Source organism: Rhinolophus ferrumequinum, chromosome 22, assembly GCF_004115265.2.
Source record: "Rhinolophus ferrumequinum isolate MPI-CBG mRhiFer1 chromosome 22, mRhiFer1_v1.p, whole genome shotgun sequence".
Taxonomy (NCBI): domain Eukaryota; kingdom Metazoa; phylum Chordata; class Mammalia; order Chiroptera; family Rhinolophidae; genus Rhinolophus; species Rhinolophus ferrumequinum.
In genome coordinates, this window is record NC_046305.1 from 28,393,460 (window position 1) to 28,421,014 (window position 27,555).

General features: G+C 48.2%; 1 protein-coding gene across 2 annotated transcripts; it reads right to left on the minus strand.

The window, feature by feature from the left end:
- Positions 1-819: 819 nt before the first annotated feature.
- Positions 820-26,666, minus strand: LOC117014362 (sodium/potassium-transporting ATPase subunit alpha-2). Of its 2 annotated transcripts, XM_033092127.1 has the most exons (24): positions 26,522-26,630; positions 25,024-25,104; positions 21,379-21,483; positions 21,112-21,171; positions 19,452-19,655; positions 18,769-18,882; positions 18,371-18,505; positions 17,571-17,688; positions 15,459-15,727; positions 14,398-14,596; positions 14,159-14,268; positions 13,868-14,002; positions 12,954-13,143; positions 12,643-12,818; positions 8,739-8,875; positions 8,145-8,295; positions 7,900-8,068; positions 7,510-7,664; positions 7,201-7,324; positions 6,856-7,001; positions 6,519-6,649; positions 4,007-4,108; positions 3,803-3,894; positions 820-2,816 (listed from the first exon to the last, which is right to left on the minus strand). In XM_033092127.1, the coding sequence occupies exons 1-24, from the start codon at positions 26,531-26,533 to the stop codon at positions 2,788-2,790; spliced, it is 3,144 nt and encodes a 1,047-aa protein (XP_032948018.1). In that variant the 5' UTR covers positions 26,534-26,630; the 3' UTR covers positions 820-2,787. The 2 variants fall into 2 exon arrangements, with proteins under 2 accessions (XP_032948018.1, XP_032948019.1); XM_033092128.1 differs by lacking the exon at positions 25,024-25,104 and having other exon boundaries at positions 821-2,816; positions 26,522-26,666.
- Positions 26,667-27,555: the final 889 nt, after the last annotated feature.

Genomic DNA, 27,555 nt, shown 5'->3' on the forward strand with positions numbered 1-27,555 from the left:
GCTAAGAACTGACTTCTGACTGCAACTCCAAGATCATGGCATAGGGTTGTAAGTGTTTGTATCTTCCTCTCTTCCATTTCTATGCACCACTGGAGGAATGCACACCACACATCCATCCCTCCTTCTCCAGCACACAAAGGTCCCTCCTTCCTGCCTATCACACTCTGTCCATGAAGGTTTCTGAAGTTTCTTACTTGCTTTGTTTATTTAGGTCTCTCTCTACAGGGCATTCCCAATGCCTTCTAAGCCAGCCTTAGAGAATGGGCAGAGCTGCTTGCAGAGCAGAAAGAAGTGTTAGGTTCGGAGGAGCGGGTAAGTCTCAAGAATTGCATCTACTTTTCCCTCCATCCCCCAAAGACAGCACCCAGAACAGGGCTCTGCACACATCATAGACTGTTAATTGGGGCTGACAGTTGGGGCCCCTCAGCCCACCATCTCTTTATCCCACACCCTCAGATTGAGAATGGCCTGATTTTTGTCTGAAAAAGAAAAGGCAGAAGTGGCTTAAATAGACTCATAGGCCCTTCCCTGTCCTGGACAACCCCTCAGGGTGGGTTCAACCATGAGGAAGGAGGCCGTACTATATTTTATTCTAGATCATTTTGCAACCTAACTTCTTCTCCTCTAGCTTTCTACACTGACATCATCTGCTCCCAAATTATTTCCCTCCTATCCTGATTTTTTGGCCTCTTTGTTGTTTCCTCTACAAACCAAGTTCTGCCTCAGCACATATTTCAATACCACAGTTTGGGAGGGAAGAAAGTTTTAAGTATAGAAATCTGAATTATGGAAGGAATTTCTTTTTTAATAAAGAAATGCAACTTTATTATTTTCAAGTACATATGTAGTGTCTCAAACTAATGTTTTACAAAAGGTCACCAAGTGAAAGTCTTGCAGATGTTTCTTTAACAAATACATACAAATTGATAATAATTAGCCCATACACTCACTACTTCTAAATGGAGATTCCTAAAATGCCTGAAAAGTATTGTTTTATGTAGACTAAATATGCCACCCTTAGAAATGTTGTTTATGCTCTTAATTTACTAAACAAATGCCATTTTTACTGATTGTGCAAAGATAAACTTTTGTCCACAGTCAATAAATCTCAAATTAATAAGGCCCAAATTACTATGATTTTCCACTTAGTTTTCCAAGCCCAAGGCCATGACTCACTTATTTCAAGGTACTTCTGATAAAATAGAATTCAGGGTAATGAAGTAACAGACCTTGGGAGGTGGCTTAGGGGCCTGACCTAACATTTATCTTTTGTGCTTCCTTGCTTTCTGCCTTAGGTCTTCCATTTTCCTTAGGTGTCTCTAACTTGCTTTGTTTACCTAGATCTCTCTCTGCAGGACATTCCCAATGCCTTCTAAGCCAGCCTTAGAGAATGGGCAGAGCTGCCTGCAGAGCAGAAAGAAGGGTTAGGTTCAGAGGAGGGGGTAAGGGAAGGAAAAGTATCTCCCATAGGAACCAGAAACCAACTGACCATCTCAGGGAAAGTGGTTACAATGAACATCAACGTGAAGGGCATTTGCCTGGGAGGGACAGCCCTGCTGACTGAGAGGTCAAAGGCAGGTCTCCTAATGCTTTCCCTCTTGTCCAGAGGTTCTGACCACATTCATGAGCTAAGCTGATTCTGCATGTCCCTGGAAGACAGGAAGGTTCTGGGAACATCTCCACCTCACTTCCAACTTTTGGCCAGGGAACTCCTGGTTTGGCAGTGCCTAGGAATGAGGCAGATTCATTAGCGTGGGCATGAATGGGGAGATAGGAGGGGCAGGGAATGAACTGGTGGTAGCTATCCCTCTTGGAACAACGTGGAATTTCTAAATTCTTAGCATTCTAAATGGTGAGTGTTACCAAGCATGTATGATTGAGAGAGTTGGAGCATCTGTAACATCTGGGCCTCATGGACAAAACAGACCACAAAGCAAGGGTCAATGGGAACTTTGTGGCACATGAATGTGAGATCTCAGCGAAGCTCTCCAGATTGCCTTCTTGTCCTGCCTCTGCTGCTACTCTGATGACATTTGAATTTGGTTTGCAGGCAGGGCACTCTAAATGAGCAGAACACAGAGCTGGAGCCCAGATTTCTATCTGGAGACTCCACATGTCAAATGCTGTGTCATTGACACTCACTCTCCTTTCTTGTCTCACCTCCTCCGCCATATCCCAACCCCCCGACCTATCTGTCCAGCTCTCCGCTAGAGGTTCATAACTAGCTTTGACTAGGAGATAAGCCAGTGTCTCCAACCAGCTTCCCTTTCTGGCCTCACCAGGAGGAACCATTTGTAATTTCCAGGTTGGAGAGGGAAGCAGGGGACAGAGTTGGGCAGGAAGCAAACCAAGGGTGAAGGTGGGAAGTGGGATGAGGCTGGAGAGATAGACATTGGTGATCTGAGATACTTTCCCTCCTTCCGGTTAGACAGGTCCCTGCCTTTGGGTGTTAATCTGTTCTAGTGGGAGGTGGGGGTGAAGGGAAAGGGAATGGGGAAGGCTAGGGTGACCTTCAATTCCTCATAAAAATAGACAACATAGTAGAGTGGGGTGGAGCAGGATCTGGAGAGGGGCCTAATTTGATGGCTTAGAGTAACGTCTCTGGGGCAATCATGCCAAGCTTATTTACCCACTCCTCCCAACTTAGCCTGCTGAGTTACCTCATTCTCTCTCTCCAAATCTTCCCCTAAAAACTACTCCAGTTTTTTCACCCCTCCCCATCACCATCCCCGTAACACTTCCAGGGCACCCCATCTTTCCCATGCCTGGTTCTTCTTTCCAACCGGCTCAGTAGTATGTCTCCTTTTCCACCCAGCCTGTTAGAGAGATCGGGATGGGGGTTACAGGGTGAGCTTAAAAGGAGGCAAAAGGTAAATCTCTTCTTGGGGATTGGGTGTTTGAGGCCAGGTGGATAGAAACCTGGGGAAGGAGGCTGTAGGCCGGTGAAAAGTGAAGGGGAGGAAACCCAGTGAGCTGGGGTCATAAATTAGGGAAAAGGAGAGACTTGTATTTAGCACAGTGAAGGGTTGGCATAGAGTAGGTGGGGGTGAAAAATACAAATGCCTACAGCAGCTATTCAGGAAAGAAATGAGTTTCTAAAGGAGCAGCCACCTGTTGTTGCTGAACAGAATTGTGGCTGTGGGGTTGGCAGCGCTTGTAATTTTTTGGAAGTCAGAAATTTGGATTTTATGTGAAAGGCCCCAAATTTTAGGTATTGGGCCAATTAAAAAAAAAAAAAAAAAAAAACACCTGCGCAATATATGGCAGGGCAAATCAAACACTATCCATGGAAAATGTTTGTTTGTAGGCCATCCTTTCTCAACCTCCAGTAAGTGATCAAAGTACTTGTTGGAAACAAACAAACAAACAAACAAACACCATTTGGTTGATGCTTGGGAATCAGGAGGCCTTGGTTCTAGTGTCAGTTTTGCTGCTCCTTGCTTTATGACCGTGAGCAAATAAATTCACCTCTATGCCTCTCTTTAGCTGTAAAATATGGAAGTGAGATCAGATGACCTCAAGGTCCTTTCTAATTCTGATGTTCTGTGATTCCAGGTTGAAGGTGTAGGGCCTCAGAGACCAGTGGGTTTTAGGTGGTACTAGAATTCGAGAGGAAGAAGGTGTGGAGAACAGGTTCAACAGAATCAGGGCTCCTAGGACCTGGGACCCCAGGATCTGAGCGCACTGAGGAAAGGAGCAGGGCTCTGTGGTTGTAATGGAGTTTAGGTTGGAAGGCCTGGAGGGGTAGCCAGCAGTGGGGGTTGCATTTGATGGGGGTGGGGTGAGGTGTGGAGTTGCTTACCCCCAGGATATCGTCGCAGGATAAGCTTGCGGACCTCATCATAGATGAAGATGAGGAGACTGTAGGGGAAGGCGCAGAACCACCAGGTGACCCTGAAAGAAGCAGAGCAGAGTGTTAGGAATATTAGAGGCTGGTTACATAAAAGAGGATTTGAATGGACCATAACTTGGATCCTAGAAGGTGCCCTTCTAAAGAGACACTCACTTGAGCGGGTACATGCGGAGGGCCACACCCATGCCTGGACAGTAGGACAGAAAGGCGGCCAGCGCTGTCTCCTCCAGGAGCCCAAAAATCAAAATCTTGTTTCTGGAAAGATAAAGAAAGGAGGGTAGGTAGCATTTGAAGGGACGGCAAGGAGGTGGAGATCCAGGGAAACCCCTGGTAGTGGAAGGGAAAGAAGCAAGAAGAACTCTGAAGGTAGGGTCATAAATGACATCTTCTGTGCCCTCTGCAGACACCCTCTTCTCATACTGTGTGTAACCCCAGAAAGATTTTCTTTAATTTTTATGCTTATTGATTTTACCTTTGATTGTTTTCTATAACACATATATTCATTTGTTAAATAAATGTTTCTTATGTGTTGGGTGATGTGCTCTGTTCTGGAGATGCTGTGGTCAATACGAGCTTTCTTCTGGAGACATGGGGCCTACCCTTAGGCATTTTATACTCGTGTCATTGCTCCAGACAAATGGTCTGTGAAAGTCTCATCTCCCGGGCAAGATGCAGAGAAAGCTCCTTCAGTTCAGAGCCCATGTATGTTTTCTACATTCTCAGTATCTCATACAGTCCCTGGTAGCTGTTGGTTGTAGATATTCAATAAAGAAGAGAGCATTTGTAAAGTACTTAGCAGAGGGAGAGCTCACTGGAGATTGAGTGACCAATATATGTTTCCTATGTCAGGATTGAAAAGCAAGATAGAAAAAGGTTCTGAGGGCAGTTTCTGGAGTCAGGTGGTGTCTAGTCCCACTGCTGCCACTTACTAGCTTTTGGTTATAAGCAGTATTTCTTAACTTCTCTGAGACTCATGTTTCTTCTCCGTAAAATGAAGATATTTCTTTTATATCATAGGATTGCTGCGAAAATCATGGGAGACAATGTGTGGAAAGCTCTCAAACATGGAAAATTCTCAGTCATATTACTTAACCTTTATAACATGCACTTCACCTAATGGCTTAAGCCATTGTTTCCCAAATTTTTCACTCACTAAAGACCCCTCTATTTTTCTTCTATAATAGTCACATTTTAATTGATTTTGTCTCTCAAACTGCCTTTGTTAATAAGTATTGAATATATTTCTCAATTTAAAAGTAATTACACATATACCTGGATTCCAAACAGAACTACTCATTGTTCACTTTACTTCATACCTAGGCTTCTGCCTAAGAATGACACTTAAGTGGGCTTAGGAGCCTTCTCACAGGTAAGTGCTTGATTTCCATAACATTTTTTGAACAAGGCAAATAGCATCTAGGAGGACCCCTGAGGGTGCAGGGACCCCAGGTGGGGCCTGAGGTGCTGAGGCTGCCTTTGGCCAGGTGACTTGTAGGTATTAGTACTCTTCTGTACCCAGCCTGACTTTTTCTTTTCCATTTGCCTCTCGAATGGGCTGGATTCAGCCAGTTATGTGCCCACCTTCCTGTGGCCCGCATCACTGCACAGTAGGTTCTGGCCCAGAACTGTCCCCAATTTCTTGGACTCTTCTGCTCCTTGTTCTCTTCCTACTGCACTTTCCCCATTAGTGCTTTTAGCTTACTGGAATCGCCTTCCTTTATGTTATCTTTATTTATCTAACAGACTTTAACTTTCCTCTCCCTAGGATCTTAAATGCTATTAACTTCACCAAGGTTTTGGCATCTTTATTTTTTCCCCATACTAACAAATTGTGACAACACTCACTTAGTGAATTGTGCCCATCGAAGAAGAAAATAAAGGGAACAGCCGTGATAACTTCAGTACTTACTATCACCCACGCTACAATCACAGAGTAGCTATTAAGTACCTCCCAGGGCCAGACTCTGTGATTGGTGAGCCACGCAGTGTAGTGGTCAAGAGCTTGGGCTTTAGAAACTTATCTGGGTTAGTCCTTACCAGGGGGGTGACCTCAGCCACATCGTTTAAACTTTTGGGGATCTCACCCATAAATTGAAAATAATACCTACTTAATAGAGCTATTGTGAGGTTAAATGATGTGTTTGAACCACTTACCTCGGTGACTGGCACATGGTAACTCACAAATAAGAAGGCATTAAACCTGATGCTGAGTAGCTCAGGCCCTACAAGGATAACACCACAGGACAGAGCTACCTGCAAGTGTAGAGGAGCACGAGAGATCCTGTATTTAGAGCTGGACAAAGGGTTGAGGTGGGTGTCACTAGATTAAGAGATGAAGGGAGGAAAAAAGGAAGGAAAGAAGAAAGGAAGGAAGGAAGGAAAGAAAGAATGAAGGAAGGAGGGGGAGAAGATGAAAAGGAAGGAAGGTAGAAGGAGACCTTAACAAAGTACATTTTAGGAGCAAGATAAAACTCATCAGAAAGTCATATCACTCCTTCTCATATCCGTTTCAAACATGGTTATGGATATACAGCTGGATAACTAAAACCTGATGTCACCCTGTCAGAACTGGGCCCAGAGGGTGAGGCGAGCCTCTATGGATTGGTGAGTGTACCCAGAGCCCACTCAGCCTGGGTGTGCAGGTGCCCGGAGGGTGGACGCTCACTTCATGCCTTGCTGGAAGACTGAGTTGCGGCGGGTCTTGCAGATGATGAGGTCGGCCCATTGCACGACCACAATGCTGGCAAAAAAGGCCGTGTGGCAGGTGAACTCCACCACCTTCCGCTGCTCATAGGTCTGGGGGAGGGTGGGCAGAGAGGTGATAGTGTGAGAGGAAAGTGCAGGACCAGAGTATTGCACAGTTCAGAGCCATTGTTAAACCCCGGGCACAAAATCCCCCCTTAGACCCCAATCCCAGTTGGCCACTACTGATCACCTGTGCCAGGTGTTTAGCCTGCCCCTCTCTTGTATATGTACGTGCGCATGTACACAGCGCCACTCACCCACTCCTGTCCATAGCTATCCTCCAGGTCGTTTGTAGACCGGTCATCCCAGTCGAGGCGGATTCCCAGCAGTCGTGAGGGCAGGAAACCATTCTCTGCCAGGATCACGAAGTAGGTAAAGAAACCGCCCAGTGCCTGGATCATCCCTGTGGGTTGTGGACAAAAGGCAGGGCCTGGGTCAGAGAAGGAAGCTGGAGGGGGGCAGTGCTGATGGGCCAGAGATGGATATCCCTGACCCTGGGGAAGCTGGCCCCTGTCCTGGATTTTTGCTGGGGGTCCCTCCCTCCAAAAGCTGGGGAAAGAATTCTCGGGGATTCTCTGCAGAGCCGCAGGGCCCAGCTGTACCAATCTGTCCATAGGCCATGCTGATGAGCCTCTCGTTGACCAGCTTGTCTGTCTGTGGGTTTCTCGGCTGCCGCTTCATAATGTCACTCTCAGCTGCCTCATAGGCCAAGGAGATGGCGGGGACCTGCGTGAGGTGGAGAGTGGAGAAGAGGAGGGCATTGGAAGGGAGCCTTGTGCTTGTCTTCTCCTCAACCAGCACAACCTGGTCAGCAGCCCCTGGTGCCTCTCTTTTTCCATCTGCTGCCCATCCCTGCCCATAGTGCCCATGTGATTGCCTTGCCTGCCCCCTACTCCAGCCCTAGGCCTCACCATGTCAGTGCCCAGGTCGATGCAGAGGATGGTCACGGTGCCCAGAGGCAGGGGGATGTTGACAATGATGAAGAGCAGGAAGGGCGTAATCTCAGGGATGTTGCTGGTCAGAGTGTACGCGATGGATTTCTTCAGATTGTCAAAGATGAGGCGGCCTAGGTGGAGGTTTTGAAGGCATCAGGGAGATCAGAGGGACCATACCCCACCCCTACCCCTGGAGGTGTGGCTGCTCAGCTTCCTGAGAGAGGAAGATTTTGTGTGTGAGGGAAGCTAAAGCCAGTTGATGGCCACCTGGAATCCTGAGTTGACTCTGATTGGGGTAAAAGGCACAGGAAGCAGGTGTGCAGGCATCAGACATTCTGGATACCATCCAGCCCATAGCTTCCTCACCCTCCTCCACTCCTGTGACAATGGAGGCAAAGTTGTCATCCAGCAGGATCATGTCGGCTGCCTGCTTAGAGACATCAGAGCCTGAGATGCCCATGGCAATGCCAATGTCTGCCTTCTTCAGCGCCGGGGAGTCATTCACACCGTCGCCCGTCACCGCCACGATGGCTCCCTGGGAAAAGGTACAGCCAAGCTAGATGGTGAAGGCCCTGCACACGCCCGGCTCTGCCTCCCACCGCCTTGCTCACCTGCCTCTGACAACCCTCCACAATGATGAGCTTCTGCTGTGGAGATGTCCTCGCAAAGACAATCTCTGTGTGGTTCTTGAGGATCTCATCCAGCTGCTCCGATGTCATGTCCTTCAGGTCAGAGCCATGCACCACACACGCCTTGGCCTCTCTGGGGTGCAGGGGCAGAGGCGCTGATTCCGAGACTAACCAGCCTGCTGTCTCTCCTGACTGCCTCTGGGACTCTGGTCTCCCCCAGGGCCTCATCCTCCTCTCACTCAAAGCTCAGTGACCTGTTTCTCCCATTTCTTTCTCTGAGGAAGTGATGCTAGATCCTCGCCATGTGCATCATCACAGTTAATACAGTTTACTACACGTGTGCTTGTTTTCTTATACATATCTCATTGCAGTGTAGATAGGATCCTAATTTTGGCTCAGGGAGGAAAGTTGACACCTCCAAAGTCACCCAGCTAAACAGTGGCACAGCCTGAAGACACTCAGGACTGAGGAACCAGAGGAAAGGCCCGTAAAGTTCCCAGAGGTGCTATCCTGATACTCCAGGGAAGACTCAGGCACCCTGTGGTTAACCCCAGGGGGTCCTGAAAAAGGCCTCACCTGGGGTTGACTTGACTGACAGGGATATTGAGCCGGGCTGCAATGTCCTCCACAGTCTCGTTGCCCTCTGATATAATGCCCACACCTTTGGCAATGGCCTTTGCTGTGATAGGGTGGTCCCCGGTCACCATGATCACCTGCAGGAAGAAGTTAAAAAAAGGGGAAAAGACAGCAGTATTAAGATTCCCCGCCCCCTCCTATTCCTTTCCCAAAGTCAAAAAAAGACCACTAGGTGCCATCCAAAATAATGGAAGTGTGTGTGTCTGTCTGTCTTTGCATGAGTGGATGAGGGGGAGAGACAATGACAAGTTGCGTTCTGGGGATCAAAGATAGTTTGCTTAAATGGAGGAAAGCTGCCATGACAGAGAAACATGTTGACAAGGGTCCCTTGGAAGAGAAGCCTCAAAGATTGTTTAGGAGTTTAGATTTCATGGAATACAAGGCTGACAGAGCTAAAAGGACCCTAAGAACCCCCTCCTGTTACCAATGAGGAAACAAAGGCTTAGAAAGGGCCTGTGATTTGCTCAAGGTCACAGGGAGCCAGAACTATGACATGGTTTTGTTAGTGTCCAATATGATAGCTGCAGGCAATCTAACTGGACAGAACAAGGATGACAGGGAGACAGTCCTCCTTCCCTCCCCACTGACATTCTTCCATGATGTGAGAAGAAGGTGATTTCTGCCCTAATGACAATGTTCATTGTCATGTTGCAGAATGGATGGAGTTGGATGAGGAAGGTGGTTGGCATCTAAGAGGCCAGTTAAGAGGTCAGAGATGGATTAGGATAGCATTTGCATGTGGGTTTGTGGAACAAATCACATAAATACCAAGAAAAGGAGCCTCTTTAAGCTCCACTGCCTTCTCTTATACCCCTAACACTTCACTGAAACTGCCATCCAAAGGCCATATAGGCTTCCCAACTGAAAAACAACAGCATCTTTGCAGACCTCATCCTCTTGACCCCTCTGAGGCATTTGGCATTGTTCACCACCCCTCTCTAAAACCCTGTCTTCCCTTGGTTCCCCTCCACCCTCTTTATTCTCACCCTCCTCAGGGAGGCAGCCAAGAAGGGTGGAAGAAGTAGCTTAGGGGTTGGAAGGCTGATCTAAGTGTAAATGCTGACTTTTCTCAGCTCTGAGACCTTAGACAAGTCACTTCACTGAATCTCAGCACATGGAGAAGATGAGTCCTGCCTTTCTCGGTTGTCATGAAGGGCAAGTGGCTCCCTGAAAATAAGACCTAGCTGGACAATCAGCTCTACTGCAGCTTTTGGAACAAAAATTAATATAAGACCCGGTCTTATTTTACTGTAAGACCACGTCTATAATACGATATGATATGATACGATATATGATACCGAGTCTTATATTAATTTTTGCTCCAAAAGATGCATTAGAGCTGATTGTCTGGGTAGCTCTTATTTTCGGGGAAATACGGTAGGTGGATACTCACTAAATGTTAGCTATGTCTTAACACCCTCTCCCTTGGATAACTGGTTCCTATTCCTCTACTAGCTCCTAAATGTTGGTGTGGCTCAGGGTTTCATTCTCCTCCCTTTTCTTGACCTATGCTCCATGCTTTTTGCCTAGGCAACGTTAAACATTACAATTTATAATTATCAAGAATTTAACTGAGCTACTTCATGGTATTGCTGTCTTGGCATCCATTTTGTTTAGCTAAGTTGCCTGCTCTTGGGCAGTATAATAAAACGTACTAGTATGTCTGTACTTTGCACTCATGGGATAATTAGACTCAAATATCCAGTCCTGACCCTCTTTCTTGAGCTCTAAACCATATTCCAACTTTCCCAGCAACATCTCACCCTGGGTGTCTTGCAGACTCTTTAAATGTAAGATCAGTTGAACTCATTTCTTTACTCCCACCACCCCCACCAAGCCTGCTCTTCTACTTCCTGCCTTAGAAACTGTCCCTCATTCATTCAGGCCTTTTGTCTCCTGTATCTTCCTTATCTCCCATATCCAGTTTGGTCACCAAGTTCTCAAAACATTTCTCGAATGTAATGACTCCCCTCCACTCCTTTGTTGCTGCCTTCATCTGGGTCACCATCCCTTGCCTGAATTATTGCAGTAATCTCTTGCCTGTCTCCCTGACTCCAGTTCTCCTCCAAATCCAGGCCCTCCATCCAGGTAGCCGCCTGAAAGCTAAATTTGCCCCGTGATACCTGTGGCTCTCTATGGACTACAGGATAAAGCCTAAGTCTGGCATTTAAACAAAGTCCTTCCAACTGGTCCTGGCCCAAGGTTCCAGTCTCAATTCCCAATGCTCCTCTGCCACCTTTCCCTGCAACCCACACACATATCCAGTACAGTCTAACTACGCAGGGTACATACTGTTCCCTGCTCTTCACATGCCTTCCTCTCCCTCACTGCCTTACAAAATACTTGTCAACCTTTGAGGCCCAGATCAAATGTCAGGCCCTCTGTAAAACATTGTCCAGTTCCCTGAGACAGAATTAATTTTTCCCTACTCTAACTTCCCATGGAGGGACTTTCCCCAGGCATCCATGATAGTTCTGATCATGCATGGCAAGAGGTAACTTGACGAGCAGTGGGAGCATATGCCTTCCAGAGAAGCAGGCCATGCTTCATATAGCCAATCCACTTCTTACCAGCAGTTTTATTTTGGGAAAGCTACTTACCCATTTTGAGTCTCAGCTTGTTTTATTTTTAAATGAAGGTAGTGGTGTCTACCTTAGAGACAAAGTGCTATGGGGTTAAGAAATCACATATATACAGAAAAGTCATCTAGTGTGATGGTTGAAAAATAGCAGACTGCCTTAGCTAAAATCCTGTCCCTACCACTTACTAGCTGTGGGGTCTTGAGCATGTTACTTTGTGCCTCAGTTTCCTTCTCTGTAAAAGAGGGGAAATACTAGTGCTTACGCATAAGGTTTTAAAAAAATTGTTATGAGATTATACAGGTTTCGTGTTAACAGTACTGCCTGATTCACATACAGGTTCACAAAACAATTGGCTGTTTTTATTATTAGAGTATCGGACTCATCGTAGGTACTCAATTACCCTAACAATTATGATTGTTAATTGTAAAGGCATTTGTTAATTGTAAAGGCATTTGTTTCCCCTGAGATACCATGAGCTCCAGAGGCCAGACTGTGTCTTACTCATCTTATCCTCAGCACCTAGCACAGTACCTACCCCTGAGTAGACAGGTTGAATTGAACTTATGTGGTAATAGGGGAGAGGCTGAAAAAAGAGGAGAAAGTGATGTTACCAGTAGCTAAGTTAAGGGGAGTGGTAAAGAACTATATCTTGGAAACAGGAAAGTAAGTGCCAAGATGCAAGGAATTTACATTGGTTTGTTTGTTTATTGAATTCCAGCACCTTGAACAGTGCCTGATACACAGCTGGTAAATCATAAATATTTGTTTAATGAAGAACAAATATAGCACCAAGGAGGGAGTGGCCATTGAGAAGCAACTGTGTTTGGATAAGAGAACCTGGGAGTGATGTGCTGGGTGGGATGAGGACCGGACCCAATATAAGGGTTCTGGGGGAAGTGAGTAGTGAAGATAGGAGCCTGATAATCCCATCTCAAATGGCTAGAGAGAGAAGCAATAGTTGGGAAGGGTAGGACTACCATTATCTCCAAGACAGGGGTGCCAGATCGGCTTGACATGAGAATAGAATGAGCCATGCCAGGGAGGGAGAGGATGGGTGTGTGACATGGGGCACTCTGAGCACAAGGGATGAGGGTGAGCGCTCCAAGGCAGTGGCCAACCTTTCCTTGTAGATAACAGCTTCTCACAATCAGTGGGAAGGAGACCACTAGTGGCCTGGGTGTCCCCAGGCCAGCAGCCCCTGCAGTCCTTAGACCTTTGGTATGTGAAAAGAGAGGGTGGAGGGGAGGAAGTGAGGCCATTACCTTGATGCCTGCACTCCTACACTTGCCCACAGCGTCTGGCACAGCTGCCCGGGGAGGGTCAATCATGGACATGAGCCCCACGAAGCAGAGCTTCTCTGTGGGAAAGTTCAGCTCATCTGTGTCGAATTTGAAGCCACGGGGAAACTTTCCAGAGGGCAGATTCAGTTGACAGAACCCTGAAGGGGTGCAGAGGGGAGAACTGAGAACAGCAAGGTGGCTGTCTGGGCACCCCCAAAGCTCCTCACCCCAGGGAAGCCACTGAGGCTTGGAGATCACTTTCTCAGCCCTGCTCATTGCTTCTGGCCCCTCACCTAGCACTCGCTCCCCCAGTCCTCCCAGTTCCATGTAGGCATTCTGAAAGGCGTCTTGCATCTCCTTGTCCAGAGGGATCTCCTTGCCCTGCACCAAGATGGAGGAGCACCGTTCCAGGATGCGCTCTGGGGCCCCCTTCATCACCAGCACATGGCTCTGGGGGCTGTCTTCTCGCTCATGGATGGACAGCTGGAGAGAGGACAGATGGTTACAGGGGGGACATATTTGTCTTGGTAGCTCCATTACCCAGCATGGGGCCTCAAACAGAGCAGAGGCTGGTAAGAAACCCTCCCTTAATGAAATAACCCCTGGCTCCCATATAACCCCAATGCTTGTCAGAATAGGGACAGTCTCCGTGTGTGGAGCGGTGTTTGGACCTCATAGTCCCAACCCTGTAACCTGAGAGTCACCTTCCCATAAGACATTAATTGGCTCAACAAATATTAATTAAGATCAGTTAAGACAGGCACTGTGCCAGGGGCTAGATGGCTCTCTTGTCAGCATCCCCCACCACCATACTGGCCTCAGTGGGGCTTTACTACAGGACACAGCTGAGACTATGTTCTTGGCATTTAACAGATGCCTACAGGCTGAGAGATACCCTAAGGAAATTTCAGAAGTATGTTTCAACTGAATGGGATGGAAAGGTTGGGCGACTGGGGCAAGAGGGTGGCGAACTCTGGGAATAAGAGTCAAGAGGGTAACAAGTTGTAGGAAGGTAAGAAGGTTTGGGAGTTAAGGGGTAATGGCAACCAGACATGTAGTCACCCAGGCTGCCCTGGGGGATAAGGCAGGGGTGAGAGGACATGATGCTCAGATGTCTCCACTCTTCGTATTGATGACTCCTCCTCGGTTTTGTGCAACCCCTCATTTCTGTCCCTCCCCTTCCCCTGTCCCAGTGCCCTGACCAGACCTGGTACTTGTTGGTGGAGTTGAAAGGAATCTCTGCCACCTTGGGGTTTCTGTCTCTCATCTTCCTCACAGAGCCACAAGACAACTCAATGCACTTAAGCAGAGCAGACTCAGAGGCGTCACCAGCTGTGTCCCTCTGCAAGAAGAGAATTCAATGTCACATTGGGGTTGGGGAAGGATGGAGGACCAAGTGGAGAGGGCACGGAAGCCCCAGAGGCCTCCATAGGGTATGAGAGGGGAAGCTGGGCATCAGCAAAGTGAACAAGATATGGAGACAATCCTGACCCCCTACCTTAGACACGGAGATGTTCTCCTGACCGCCCTTAAAGACTGCACGGTTGCAGAGACCAGCTATCCGAGACAGGGCCGTCCACGTGGGGGATCGTTTGTCAAAAGTGGCCCCTGGGAGGAAATGAAGGAGAACCAGAAGCTTAGTTCCACTTTAGAGCCCATACCTCCCCTGCCCCACCCCACCATCCAGTGTCCTGGACATCTTCCAGGCCCCCTCACCCCTCTGGGGTTCCCAGTTACCAGACTGATCTTCGGTGGTGTCAGCCTCATGGATCTGGTTGTCAAACCACATGTGGGCGACGGTCATGCGATTCTGGGTGAGGGTGCCCGTCTTGTCAGAGCAGATGGTAGAGGTGGAGCCCAGTGTCTCCACTGCCTCCAGGTTCTTCACCAGGCAGTTCTTCCTGGCCATGCGTTTGGCTGTCAGGGTCAGACACACCTGGTAGAGAGAGAGGAGAATAAAAAAGGCTAAGCTTGAGCCGGAGATGTCTATGATCTTACCTAAGAGCATGGCTCTATCCTTCCTCCTACTCCTATCCTACTCCACAAACATGAGTAGGATGTTAAGTGTGAGCAGATGAACCAAGATCATGAGGATATATTTCAGTGAGATGTCCAGTAGGGAGTTGAAGACATTTGGCTAGAGCTCCAGAGAGGGCCAGAGTAGAGCTGGGCTTGGGGATATGAGAGCCACCCACACAGAATGGGCACTGGAAAAACTGGGCTCACTGTAAGGGTGTAAGGAGAAAAGCAGAGAGCTGAGGCCTGAGAATCAGTGTCAGAGAGAAGGAGAAGACATTGCTGGGGACAGAGGAGAGGCGAACCAGGATAGTGACATGTCACAGTGATCAGTGAAGGAGAGGATTTCATGCAGGTGGACAGCAGTATCTATTTCAGCAGCATAGTTAAGAGTAGGAGCTGAGAAAATCTCACTGGATTTGTCAGTCACTGGTGACCTTTGAGAGAGCCTTTACAGAAGAGTTGGCCAAGATGAGTTCCAAACTGCAGGGGGCAGATGAATACTACATGGGTAGTGAAAAGAGATGACCATGACAAGCTCCAGGAGAGAAACTGTGTGCCAAGGAATAACCCAACCTGAGATTTTTCAGACTCAAACTCTGAGCCATGTATTAAATGATCTTTTTCAGACTCAAACTCCAAGCAATGTATTAAATGAAAATCTGATATGTGATTTTAGGGGCTGGCAGTGCAAAAATTGCTGAGAAGGAATGAGCCTCCAGAACTTTTGAGGAAAGCGTAGCAAGACCCTCCCCCGGTGGCACATCAGCCTGACCACTCACAGTGACAGTGGCCAGCAGACCCTCAGGCACATTGGCCACGATGATGCCGATGAGGAAGATGACTGCCTCCAGCCAGCTATAGCCCAGAATGAGGGACAGCACGAAGAAGGAGACGCCCAGAAACACAGCCACCCCTGTGATCAGCTGGATGAAGTGTTCGATTTCCATGGCTATGGGCGTCCGCCCAACCTCCAGGCCTGAAGCCAGAGTGGCTATGCGGCCCATCACTGTCCGGTCACCTGTGGCAATCACGATGCCCCTGGCAGTGCCTGCAACACAGGAGGGGACATCAAGCTGGGAGCATTGGGTCCTGTCCTACTTCCTGAGAAAAGAAAACCATACCAGAGTAAAGAGGCCAAAGACTCTGATCCTGGAGTTTCAGCAGATTGTACCTCACTTGGCTTACTCTCCCTGCATTGATCGTCAATCCCAAACTCAGTACAATAGCAAATTATTTTCTCTTATATTTGTGTCTAAGGAAAAACCTTGCAAATGACTTCAACATTCAAAATGAGGAGATTCAATAAGTGAAAGAAAAATATTGTCTGAAATATTTCAGTAAAATCAATCTCATACTTACTATCCAAAATTCACAAAGTAAAGCACTTATTATGGATTTTCCATGTAGTCTTAAGATTGTCTTTCTCAACAGGAGGCATGAATCTCTATAAAAGCTAGCCAATTACTGACCCTTTAGTAGACATGAGAGGGGCCTTCAGGGGAGGGAAGGTAGGACAATGGGAAGAGCATGCATGCTGGCACGAGCTAAACCTGAGTTTGAATCCTTGTTTGAGTTTCTGGGGATTGGTTTAATAATTAAATGAGATAGTGCTGTAATAAACCTAGACCAATGCCTGGCACATAGTAGGCACTCAAAATGAATGTTAGTTCCATTTCCTGTTCTGTCTTCAAAGACAATTTCAGAGTAAGCAATGGAAATATTTTGCTAAGCATTTTTAACAACTGTGGGAAATGTAGAGCAAACTTCAGAATCTTAGCACATTAAAAATTTAGGAAATTTAAAGTGTGGTGATTTTCATTGTAATTCCAACTTGCTGAAGGAGGGAAAAGCCCAGAGAAACATAATACACTGACGAGAAACAACAAAACAGGAAGTGAAAGGTGTGGAGGTGGGGTACAAAACTTCTTTGGCTCACTTTCTGAAGCCTGTGGTCTGGTCAGGCCTCTTTCTCTTATCAGCTCTTGCCCCCTACTCCTTCTCTGAGTCAACCCAGACTCAGTTCACTGGCATGACCACAGAAGGCACAGGTTTCAGTTGTGCTCAGACTCCTGCCACTAAGTTGTGGCAGCCCTGAGAGCTCTTACTGGCCTCTGGTCTTCTCTAGAACCCAGAACAGGAATGGGGCAAAATGGGCAGCCTATTCATGACAATTTCTCTTTTTGAAGCACAATCCTACATGTCGCCTGAAGGAGGACCCAAGTGTCTACTTGACATGGAAGCTTTCTGGCCCTTCCCCCAGCCTGGGGCTCTGGTCAAAGCAAGGGCCATAGGAGGAGGCAGCTAGTCCCAGACTCAGGAGAAATGGGAGGCATCAGTTAAGTCAAAGATGCACAGGATTCAAGGTTGGCTTGCGGTGTGTGTGAGTGTGAGCGTGTGTGATCTCTTTTGTATGTGAGATTTGTGTGTATGAGTGTGTGATGTGTGTGTGTGTGAAATTTGTGTGTGTTAGTGTGATGTGTATGTGATGTGTGTATAAGTATTAATATGTGTGATGTGTGTGTGATGTGTACTGTGTGTGAATGTGTATGATGTGGTGTGTGTGTGTGTGTGTGTGTGTGTGTGTGTGTGTGTGTAGGGGGGGTCTTGGCCCAATACCTGAAGGCTTTGGAATTTGCTCAGTCTTGGACTGAACAGAGCAGAAATCTTCCTGCGGAGAGGTAACTATTCCAGTGTCACGCCTCCCTAGCCAATATCCTGCTCTCTGGAAGGGACTGTTTCTGTAATATTCAGGGAACCCTTCATTCCCTTCTCTATAGCAGGGCTTTTAACAAGTACAGCCACAGCCCCCATCATGACTGGGTGTTCAGAATTCAGACTCCTCCCTCAATGGGTGCCAGGATTAGGATCCTCCCACCAGGTTAGCCTCTTACCTTCCACGCAGTTGGTAGAGAAGAAACAGATATTGCGCGTTTCCAGGGGATTCTCATGGGTGAACTCAGGGGAGCGGGTCTGGGGCTCTGATTCGCCCGTTAGGGATGAGTTGTCCACCTGGGGAGAAAGCAGTGGTGTGGTCATCAAACTGCCAGATGCACTCCTGCACACACTGCTGTCTCCTGATTCTAACCGCACTCAATCTCCATGACACAAGGGACAAAATTACACTTATCCTCATCACATATTTATAGTGTTACTCAGCTATTGTCCTTGGGAATCCCAGCTCTTCCTAACTTCTTATGTGACCTTAAACTAGGTACTTAACCAACAGAGCCTCCATTTACTCATCTGTAAAATAGGGAATTTAACGAGAATCTCTGCATTGCATAACTACAGGGTGTGCCACCAACACTACAGTCTATGAAAATGGCACCACCTAGGGTCGTACATGGCATAACTTGTGTGGCCACATGCAACAGCCCTGAATGATTAGACCATTCTAACAGAGTTAAATTACATGGCATATGTGAATATATGTAAAGCATCTAACAATAATTGGTACTCAATATAAGATGGTTATAAAGTATATATCAAAGAAATACTCAGGGCACAATCACACATAGGTATAAGTAGACAATGCACTCTATATGAGAAAAAGTACAGCTGGGAGGTATGGGGACAGGGGTTGGCATTTGGACTTGGGTCTCCCAATCTTCAAACCTTTAACTGGGTCCCTTTCAGCTCTATTCAGCCTTTCTCTTAGACCCAGCCAATTGCTCTGGCATAGCCTTCTCACCTTACAGCCATGAGAAGAGATGATCCGAAGGTCAGCAGGCACGCGGTCTCCACCCTTCACCTCCACCAGGTCTCCCACCACCACCTCTTCCGCATTGATCTGCATCTTCTCGCCCTCCCGCACTACGAGGGCTTGCTGTGGAGAGGCCACATGCATTTCATGAAGTATTTGTCTCGACCCCTACCTTTCTCTCCTGCTGGTCTCCCACCTCTTCTCCAACCCCCCTAAGGAGGAGAAGAAGCTCTGCACCCTTAGCAACAAAAGTAGGTCCTGGGATGGAGAGCTAGAGGGATTTTTCTGCCCAAGCTTCCATCTCAGAGCACAAGGACTTGAGAAGGGATGAGCCGGAGCCTCCCAGAAATCTTATGCCCCAGCTCAGGGCCCAGCCGGCCATCTACCTGAGGCACCATGTTCTTGAAGGAATCCATGATCTTGGAGCTCTTGGCCTCTTGGTAGTAGGAGAAACAGCCAGTGACGATGACCACAGCTGCCAGCACCACGCCTAGATATAGCTGGTAAGGAGAAAGAGTTTGAGGGACCTGCCCATCTCCCAACACTAGAGGGGCAGCTGCCACTCAGGATGAGCATTAAATGCCACTGTTGTCTGTGACTGGGAGTGAGAATGGTAAAGTCCTTCTCTCCCTCAATCTATTCGTCCCCAGCCTCCTAAGACCGGAAAGTGCAGGGAAAGTCTTAGGAAGTTCCCAGGACTAGGACTTCTCTAATGGATGAATGAAGACCAAGGGAAACAGACAAGCCCACTTAAGTGTAAAGGAACAGGGAGGGGCTTTCTCATTCATGAGTGATATCGTGTGTGTGTGTGCATATATGTGTTGGATATATATGTATATGTGTATATGTGTATATATATATATATATATATACATATATATATATTTGTGTGTATATATATATATATATATATATGCTTCACTCATATATATATGTATATGCCTCATATATATATATATGCCTCACTCCTTTTCAGCCTAAAGAGCACTGTGACCTTGGGGTCTTGTTCCCTGTCTCCCTAACTACACAGAGTTATGGGCTGGTCCAGGGGTCAGTTGTTCCAGCTCACATTGTCATTGGACGGTTCATCCTCCATGGCAGCCTGGATGCCGTAGGCCAGGAAGCAGAGGATGGCTCCAATCCACAGAAGGATGGAGAAGCCCCCGAAAAGCTGGCGACAGAACTTGACCCACTCAGGGGTTGTCGGGGGCGGGGTGAGAGCGTTGGGCCCATCCCGAGCCAGAATGTCCTGGGCCCGCTGGTTGGTGAGGCCCTGAGGGAGGCAAGAAGAAGTGTGGGAGCTCGCATCCAGAACCAACCTGGCCCCTCATTTCCTACAAGCTCCTTGGCAGGGAATAATGTCCAGGTGGAGAGGAAAATCCCACCTGGTTGGAAGGGGTGGGGGGCCATCAGTGGAGGCCACATGAAGGAGGTAGTGTTTGCAGTGGGTGTTGGAGACCTTGAAGGCTGAGGAGGATTTTGAGTGTGGCCCCTTCTCTGGTCATCATTGGATTGAGGCACACTTTGGGCCCACAGTAATCTCCTCAGGAGGCAGCCTGATTAAGGCTCCCTGGAAAGACATCTCAATTGGTTCCTCCTCTTATCTTTCTTCCAGATTCCCTACGTCACCAAGGATTCAAGAAGCGTCCTACATTATTGACCATCAATGTCACAGAGCTTTGGCTATCACCTGTCACTTTCTCCAGAAAGCTTCGCCTAGCTCTGTTCCCGTAGCCCCAGGCTGGTTCAGATGCCCCTCTCTGCATCCCATTGTACCCCAGGCATGATTCTAGAGCTGCACACATCATATGGCACTACAATTAAATGTTTGTATTCCTTTCTGCTACTAGATATTTGAGCTCCTTGAAGCCAGAGTCTACTTCTTATTTATCTTTCTATCTGTCCACTCCTTCTTTTAATAAATGTGGATTGAGCATCTACTACATGCCAGCTCTATTGTCAGCTCTGGGGACCCACAGATGAACAAGTCCCACAAAGCCTGTGGAGCTTATGATCTAGGGGAGGTGACACACAATCAATAGATATTACTGCCAGAGAGTAAAAAGTGTTATTAAAGAAAAGAAAGTAAGGTAAAAAGAATGGGGGCATAGAATTTTCAAAAGGGCAATCAGGGAAGGCCTGCAAGAGGAGGTTCCATCACTACATTTTTGATTAATAATTTTTGTTTATCAAAGTGATCTTTGTATTGTGCTGCTTCCTATCAATTTGACCTTGGGAAGCTGCTCATCCTTGCTCCTCCTGAGCATCCTTGCTCTAAGAAAGAGGTCCATAGCATCTGTCTCTCAGGGTTGTTGTAAAGATTAGAGAAATGTATGTAAAGCATCTATCATGTGCTTCATATATAGCAGGGCCCCAACATACTACTGTAATAATAATGAGTCAACCCACAATTTCATGTATGTCAGTCCCATGAGAGGTTGTGCATCACTGAAGCTGCTTGGGGTGGGGGGAGAGCCATGCCCAGAGGCCCTCTGGGGCCTGGGTTCTAAGGAGTCCTGGCTTCTAGGTACATAGGAAAAGAGATATAGACTAGGAAGCAGGGGATCTGGTCTCTAGTTCTGGCTCTGCCACCAACTAGTCACTTGTCTCTGGGCCTCAATTTCCCCATCTGTAAAGAGGGTTGGATTATATTTGTAAGGTCCCTTGCACACTGCTAATGTATGGTTCTCTCACCTCTTTGGTGATCTCCCCAGAGTCCCTCCACTCACCTTGGACAGGTCCACTTGGTATTTGCGGCCCAGCTCATCCAAGGATAGCTTGTGATCATCCTGGGGAAGGGAAGCTGAGTTACTTTGCGGAGGGAGGCTAAGTGTGTGTGTGTAGAATGCATGTGAGGGCACCAAGGGACAGAGGGGTGAGGAAAGGAGCACGAGAGGGGTGGGCATGAGTTTATCTGAGTGCATAAGGGCTGTGGGGCAGCTCTCCCACCATGGCACCCCTTTCCATGACCCTGCTGGGCAGGCTATGGGCCTTACCATGGCCACCTCCTTTTTCAGCTCATCCAGCTCCTTCTCTTTCTGTTTCTTCTTGCCACCCCCATTGTCTGCAGTGGTGGCTGCAGGAGAGTACTCACGTCCAGCCTGCAGGAGGAAGGGAGAGCCCAGAGAGTCAGGAAAGGTGGAGGCTGGAGCCTCTATTCCTATCTCACAGCAGGGAGCCCAGGCTTTGGGAGTGGGCGCAATGGATTCAAAGCAGTGATCCTTCCAGGGGAGGAAAAGGAGTAGAGAGTAGAAGGGACCCCAGGCCCTCAGTTTGCAAACAATTGGCAGAGCCATTGGGCTCTATGTTTGAATTTCAGGGAAGGCTGAAAGACTCAGCAACCCACTATTAGTTGTTTAGTAGTTAGGCTTTTGCTAAGATTTTGTTTGTTGAAAGAACCCTGCAGCTAAATACAAACCAAAATAAACAAAAACTTTAAACAACTACCTTACACCATTTAGAATCCTGGAAAGGGGTGGGCAGGACTGAGGAAGCGGTGAGGGGTGGAAGTGCCCCATAGGGATGTCTCTGTCCCAACAGTATGGCTACTTTACTTAGAGAAGAGTAGAGACAGTTAAGAATTTAGGGAAATAAGAGTCTTTGACGAGCCAGGGATCAGGGCAGGGAAGTGTCTAGAAGAGGATGTGGAGCCACAGGGCCTAGTAGTGGCATGCGGAAATGGAATGAGCAGGGCTCATGGACTGAGAGAAGTTAGTAGTTGGAGGGTCAGAGCATGTCCAGGAAATGGGGACATGGAATTTGCTGGGAGTCCTCTCCATCTTGCTGGGCAGGCCTGCCCACTACCCAACAAGAAGCAGTTTGCAGAACTTGTGGTCCCAAAGCACAACTAGGTAAGAAGACAACTGGGTCCCATTTGTCCCAAAATAAAAGAAATTGTCTCTGAAGATAAATCTAAAACTAAAATGCGTATAGCTCTTAGGTCTAGGCATTCCTGGGTCCTCCGGTGAAGTCAGGTGTATATTTTAGCAGGAGCCTCATGAGGCCACCAATTTCTCCTTCCTCTTCAGGGCCTGTGGTATCCTCACCACCACCAGGCTTCTGAGGTCTCACAGGAAACATCTGGAGGAAAGAGTGGGTAATTTCTTTTTCTAAGGGAAGGCTGTCTTGGGGTAACAGGACAGGAGTGGGGTTGTGGAAGGCCTGGGGTGTCCATGACAAGGGCTTTTTCACTCACTCTTCCTCCCCAGACCCCTGTCCTCCTCTTTTCTCAAGATATCATGTCCTTGTCACAGGGGCTGCCTCTGTGCTGAATGTTGAGAGAAGAGCTTTTCTATACTATGGTGTAATCAATTATTTTTCCATAAGGTACAGGTATCTGGATGGGACATATGGCCAAAGTATTTGCTTTTTTTATGCAGGATAATGCAATTTTTAAGAAACAAAGTGTTTCTTTTAGAACAGTTTTAGGTTCACAGCAAAATTGAACAGAAAGTACAGAGATTTCCCATATACCCCTACTCCCACGTATGCAGTCTCCCTCACGATCAATGTCCCCCACCATAGTAGCACACTTGTTTCTGTCTATGAACCTACATGTACACATCATTACTACCCAAAGTCCATAATTTTCACTAGGGCTCACTCTTAGTGTTGTCCATTCTACGGGTATAGACAAACGTGTAATGACATGCATCCACCATCACAGTATCATACAGAAGAGTTTCACTGCCCTAAAAACCCTCTGTACTCCATGATAATGCCTTTATTTCCTACCAGAGTCAGGAGCAATCCCAGGAATGCAGCAGCTGCCCTGATCATAGGCATGAATCCAGCCCCTGGAGAGGGAGGAGTCACCGGTGACATCAGGACAGGAGGAGGTGTGCAGTGAGAGTGGATACCATGGTCGCGTAGACACTAAAGTTTGCATTTATCCCCATATGACACATCCATGAGTCAAGTATACGAGGTCGTACAGTTAAGTTCGCTAACTCATCCTAGAAAAAGTGCTACATACCTCATTGCTGAATATCACTAGGGTCACCTTCAAAGTACTCCCCTTGGGAAACTATGCACCGATGCCAGCACCTAGTCCACCCTTCAAAGTTATTTTGGAACTCTTTTTCTGGAATGGCCATCAGAGCTGTCGTCGTATTACCCTTGATGTACTGAATATCATCAAAATGTCTTCCTTTCAATATTTCCTTTATCTTCAGGTAAAGAAAGAAGTCATTGGAGGCCAGATCAGGTGACTAGGGAGGGTGTTCCAACACAGTTATTTGTTCACTGGTTAAAAACTCCCTCACAGACAGTGCCGTGTGAGCTGGTGCATTGTTGTGATGCAAGAGCTATGAATTGTTGGCAAAAAGTTCAGGTCGTTTTAACTTTTTTACGCAGCCTTTTCAGCACTTCCAAATAGTAAACTTGGTTAACTGTTTGTCCAGTTGGTACAAATTCATAATGATTAATCCCTCTGATATAAAAAAAAGGTTAGCAATGTCATTGCAACAAGTTCGCAAACTTAATTGTCAGACCTCGTGTTTTTGGCTTCCTAAAGGCTGATTATCTTGGGGACACTGAAGTAGCCCCACAGAAGAGTGGAGAGGGCTTATGAGTAGTGCCCCCTCTGCCTTCCGCAGGTGACTTAAGGGAGTTCATTGAATGGATTGAAATGCTTTGGATTCATGAACTATGTCCTTGGTGGGACAGGGCTGAGAAATGGATGAAAGGCAAATAATCGGGCTATATAAGCTTCAGTGAGGCAGGAACCAGGCCTTTGCACAGAGGAGGGGTGCAGCTGGGGCAAATGAGCAGAGGCCTGAGAATTTCTGTACATTCAGGTGTAAAATAAAGTTCATGAGGCTTAGAATCAAATGCATGGTTTTAAAAAATTTCCAGCCCACGCACTTTGGGCATGTTGGATGGTGGCTGAACTAGTAGCCCGATGCAGCCCCCCTTCCTTCAGCCCCCACCCTGTTCTCCCACAGAGCTTGGGACACACGGCCCCTTCCCCCTCCTCCTGCCCTGGCAAGGATCTCAGCCTCTGGTCCCTTCCCCCTCCCTCTGCCCTGGCAAGGATCTCAGCCTCTGTCGCCAGGAACCTGCAAAGATTTGGGGCCAGCAGGCTGCCCAGGCAAGAAAGAAAGAGAGGAAGCAAGGACCACTCCCCCAACCCTGTTCCTCCCTCCCCCAACCACAAGTCCCAGTCGGGCCTTAAATGCTAAAGGAGAACAGAGAGTTCTTTCTTAGGAAGCCAGAGGCTGGGACAGAGTGGGGGAAGCTGGAAATCAGCCACTGCTCCCCCCACTGCAGCCTCTCGGTGGCAGCTGGAGCTGGCCGGTTCCCTCCCACCAGTGCCGTCCCTTCCCCCAGCTCCCACGCTGTCCTTCATGGCCACAGTGTGATGGGGTAACAGTTAGGCCTTGCTTTGGAGGTAAGATGCAGGGGGAAAAAGGGATGGGGGCAAAATGAGTCCCAGAGGAGGACGGAGGAGGATGAGGGTGGGGGATGGGGCTGCTTTCCCTCCTTAGTGGTCTCTTGGTAGGTTGAACTCCAAGCTTCAGCCCTAAGTCTGCCCACTTCACCCAGCCTCTCAGTCCAAGTAGAACTGGATCTGCTCCCTGACTTGCTACTGGGGGTGGCAGGGAAGGGGATTTTATGGATGCTGGGGGAGAAGCACATACCCCAAGCAGCTGGGACCCTCTGAAGAAGTCAAGGTCAAATGGCTTCCCAAGCAGGACATCTTGAACTGGGTCCACTTTGTTCTATGGTGGAGCAGGAGAGAAGGCTACATCCCTCCTCTTCACTTGGGATGGGGTAGTGGAGGGTCACCTGGCCTCTCCTCAGAGGTCTTGTAACTCATCTGGGACTCCCTTTCCCTCGGGGAACAAGAGATGCCAAGGTGCAGTTTGAAGATCCCAAGGCAGCGTATCTTCCCATGGTTGTCACCTCTTCCTCCATAAAGCCCCCCCTCAGAGACAGCTCCTCACAGACCCTCAAACAACCCCACACAGTACATTGCCCACACAGGCCCGCTGAGACACCAACTCGGTTGTTCATCCATGTATATCTGTATCAGTTACAGCTTATGGAGAGCACATGGGTCGCAGGTGCCACGGGCACAGATGTTCTATTTATAGCTCCCACCCTAGCTCAAGAACCCTGGTGTCCATGCTTGGAGTTTTCCCAGTTGCTAAACTCAGTGCAATAACATGTCCTTGCCTGACCCTTCCTGGGCTCAGAAACTCCCCACAGGCCCCCTCTTTCCTTAACACCCCCCATGGCTCCTTGGCTCTTTCCCTCCATGCCCAGCATTGCACAAAGGAAAGTAGTGCACACAGTGTATAAAAGGATTGGGTCACTTTCCTCCATATGGAAGTTTCATTTCCAAGTATCCAAAGCCTGGTGCCTCCCCTGCCTCCAATGGTTGCTAATCTTCCCCTTGGCATACCCAGTGCTGCAGAATGACACAGGCAGGGGTGGGCTGGTGGGGATGGGGAGGCAGCTTTTCCCAGCCTCTGGGAAAGTCCTCAAAGCCCATGGCCAGGACAATGTTCCCCAGGGACATCTGGAGGGGTGCTGGGATGGGGGCTGGGGGCACATCACTCTTCCCACACCCCTCTCAGCTGTCCTTGGAACTCAGAGACCCTTGAGATGGTGTCCGGCACTCTGTTCGGACACTGTTCGGCACTGTTCGAACAGAGTTACTCTGTTCGGTGACTCTGGAGCAGATGCTCTCCTGCCCCTCTCTAACCTGTAATTGGACCCCCAACCTTTCAGGATGGGATTTCCAGAAAAATGAATATTTTCAGGGGGTGGCAAAGGCAGGGAGGATCAATAGTGCCAAATATCCCTTAACTGGGAGGCTAGGGGGTGCACTGGGAGTGGAGGGACAGAGATGCGGAATGGGGTGGAGGGAGAGCTGGAGGGGGTGTGTGTGGTGGGCTGTGGGTCCGATTGTAGGGGTGCTGAAGAGGTAAGCACTTGGTCGTGAGCAGTGGGCCTGCACACAAATTTGTAGCTAGGAGACTGTGAGTTCCAAGTTCAAACCACCCCACGGATCAGCTTTACTATGCCTCTCCCTCCACATCCCATCCCATTCATCCTTTCCCTCTAGTCTCCCTCAGCCTCCAGAGAGCCCTTCTTCCCACAAAGTCACCCTTACTCTTTGGGGATACTCACCCCACGGCCCATCTTGGGGCTGAGTGGCTGAGGGGCTCTAGACTGGACAGATCAGCAGGAGGATTCACACTGCGGTCTGGGATGGCCAGAGACCCAGGCAACCAGACAGCTGGCCAGCAACAGGGTAGCTTTAAATAGGTCCCTCTCCCCCTCTCCCCCGCCTTCCACTCTTTGGGAAAGAAACGTTTGTTGAAACAGGATCCGTGAGGACTCCTCCCCTCCCGCCCCTTAAGCAACTGGCGGTAGCAGTCAGTTTGTCCTGCTGTGTGCTCCCCTCAGCACTCTCCCTTCCCCCTGGCCTAGGATGTACAGGAGAGTGGGGAGGGGTGGAGGGGCGCAGTCCCCCCAGCATCCCAGGGTGCCAGAGAACACATGGTCCACCCTTCCTCTTGTTTTCCCAGTGGGGAAACTGAGGCCCAATATGAGCGGATAGAACCAGAACCCAGGTCTCCTGAGCCTACATCCTACCTCCCAGAGAAAGAAAGAGACTGTTCTCTTTACTACCGTGTTTCCCCGAAAATAGACCTAGCCGGACCATCAGCACTAATGCATATTTTGGAGCAAAAATTAATATAAGACGCAGTCTTATTTTAATATAATATAAGACTGGGTATACTATAACATAATATAATATAACATAACATAATAAATACCGGGTCTTATATTAATTTTGGCTCCAAAAGACGCATTAGAGCTGATGGTCTGGCTAGGTCATATTTTCGGGGAAACACGGTATAGAGGTTGCAGGGACACTGAAGCTGGAAAAAAATAGCTAGTGTTGGAAACAAGGCCTGGACCTTGCATGTGAGGCACCTCAGAGGGACCCTGGTGAGAGCCAAAGTTGGTACAAGAGGCAGCATGAAGTCTGGAGATAGAGGGTAGGGGGCATCGCCCGTGCTAGAAGGGGAGTCTGTAACTTTATACCAGCTAGCACAGGGGCAGAGATGACCCAGGGTGGGACCAGCTGGTCTGGGGATGTTGTTGCTGTCCATTTGATAATAGTCAAAGAATGAAAGGCAAAGGGAAGAAGGGGG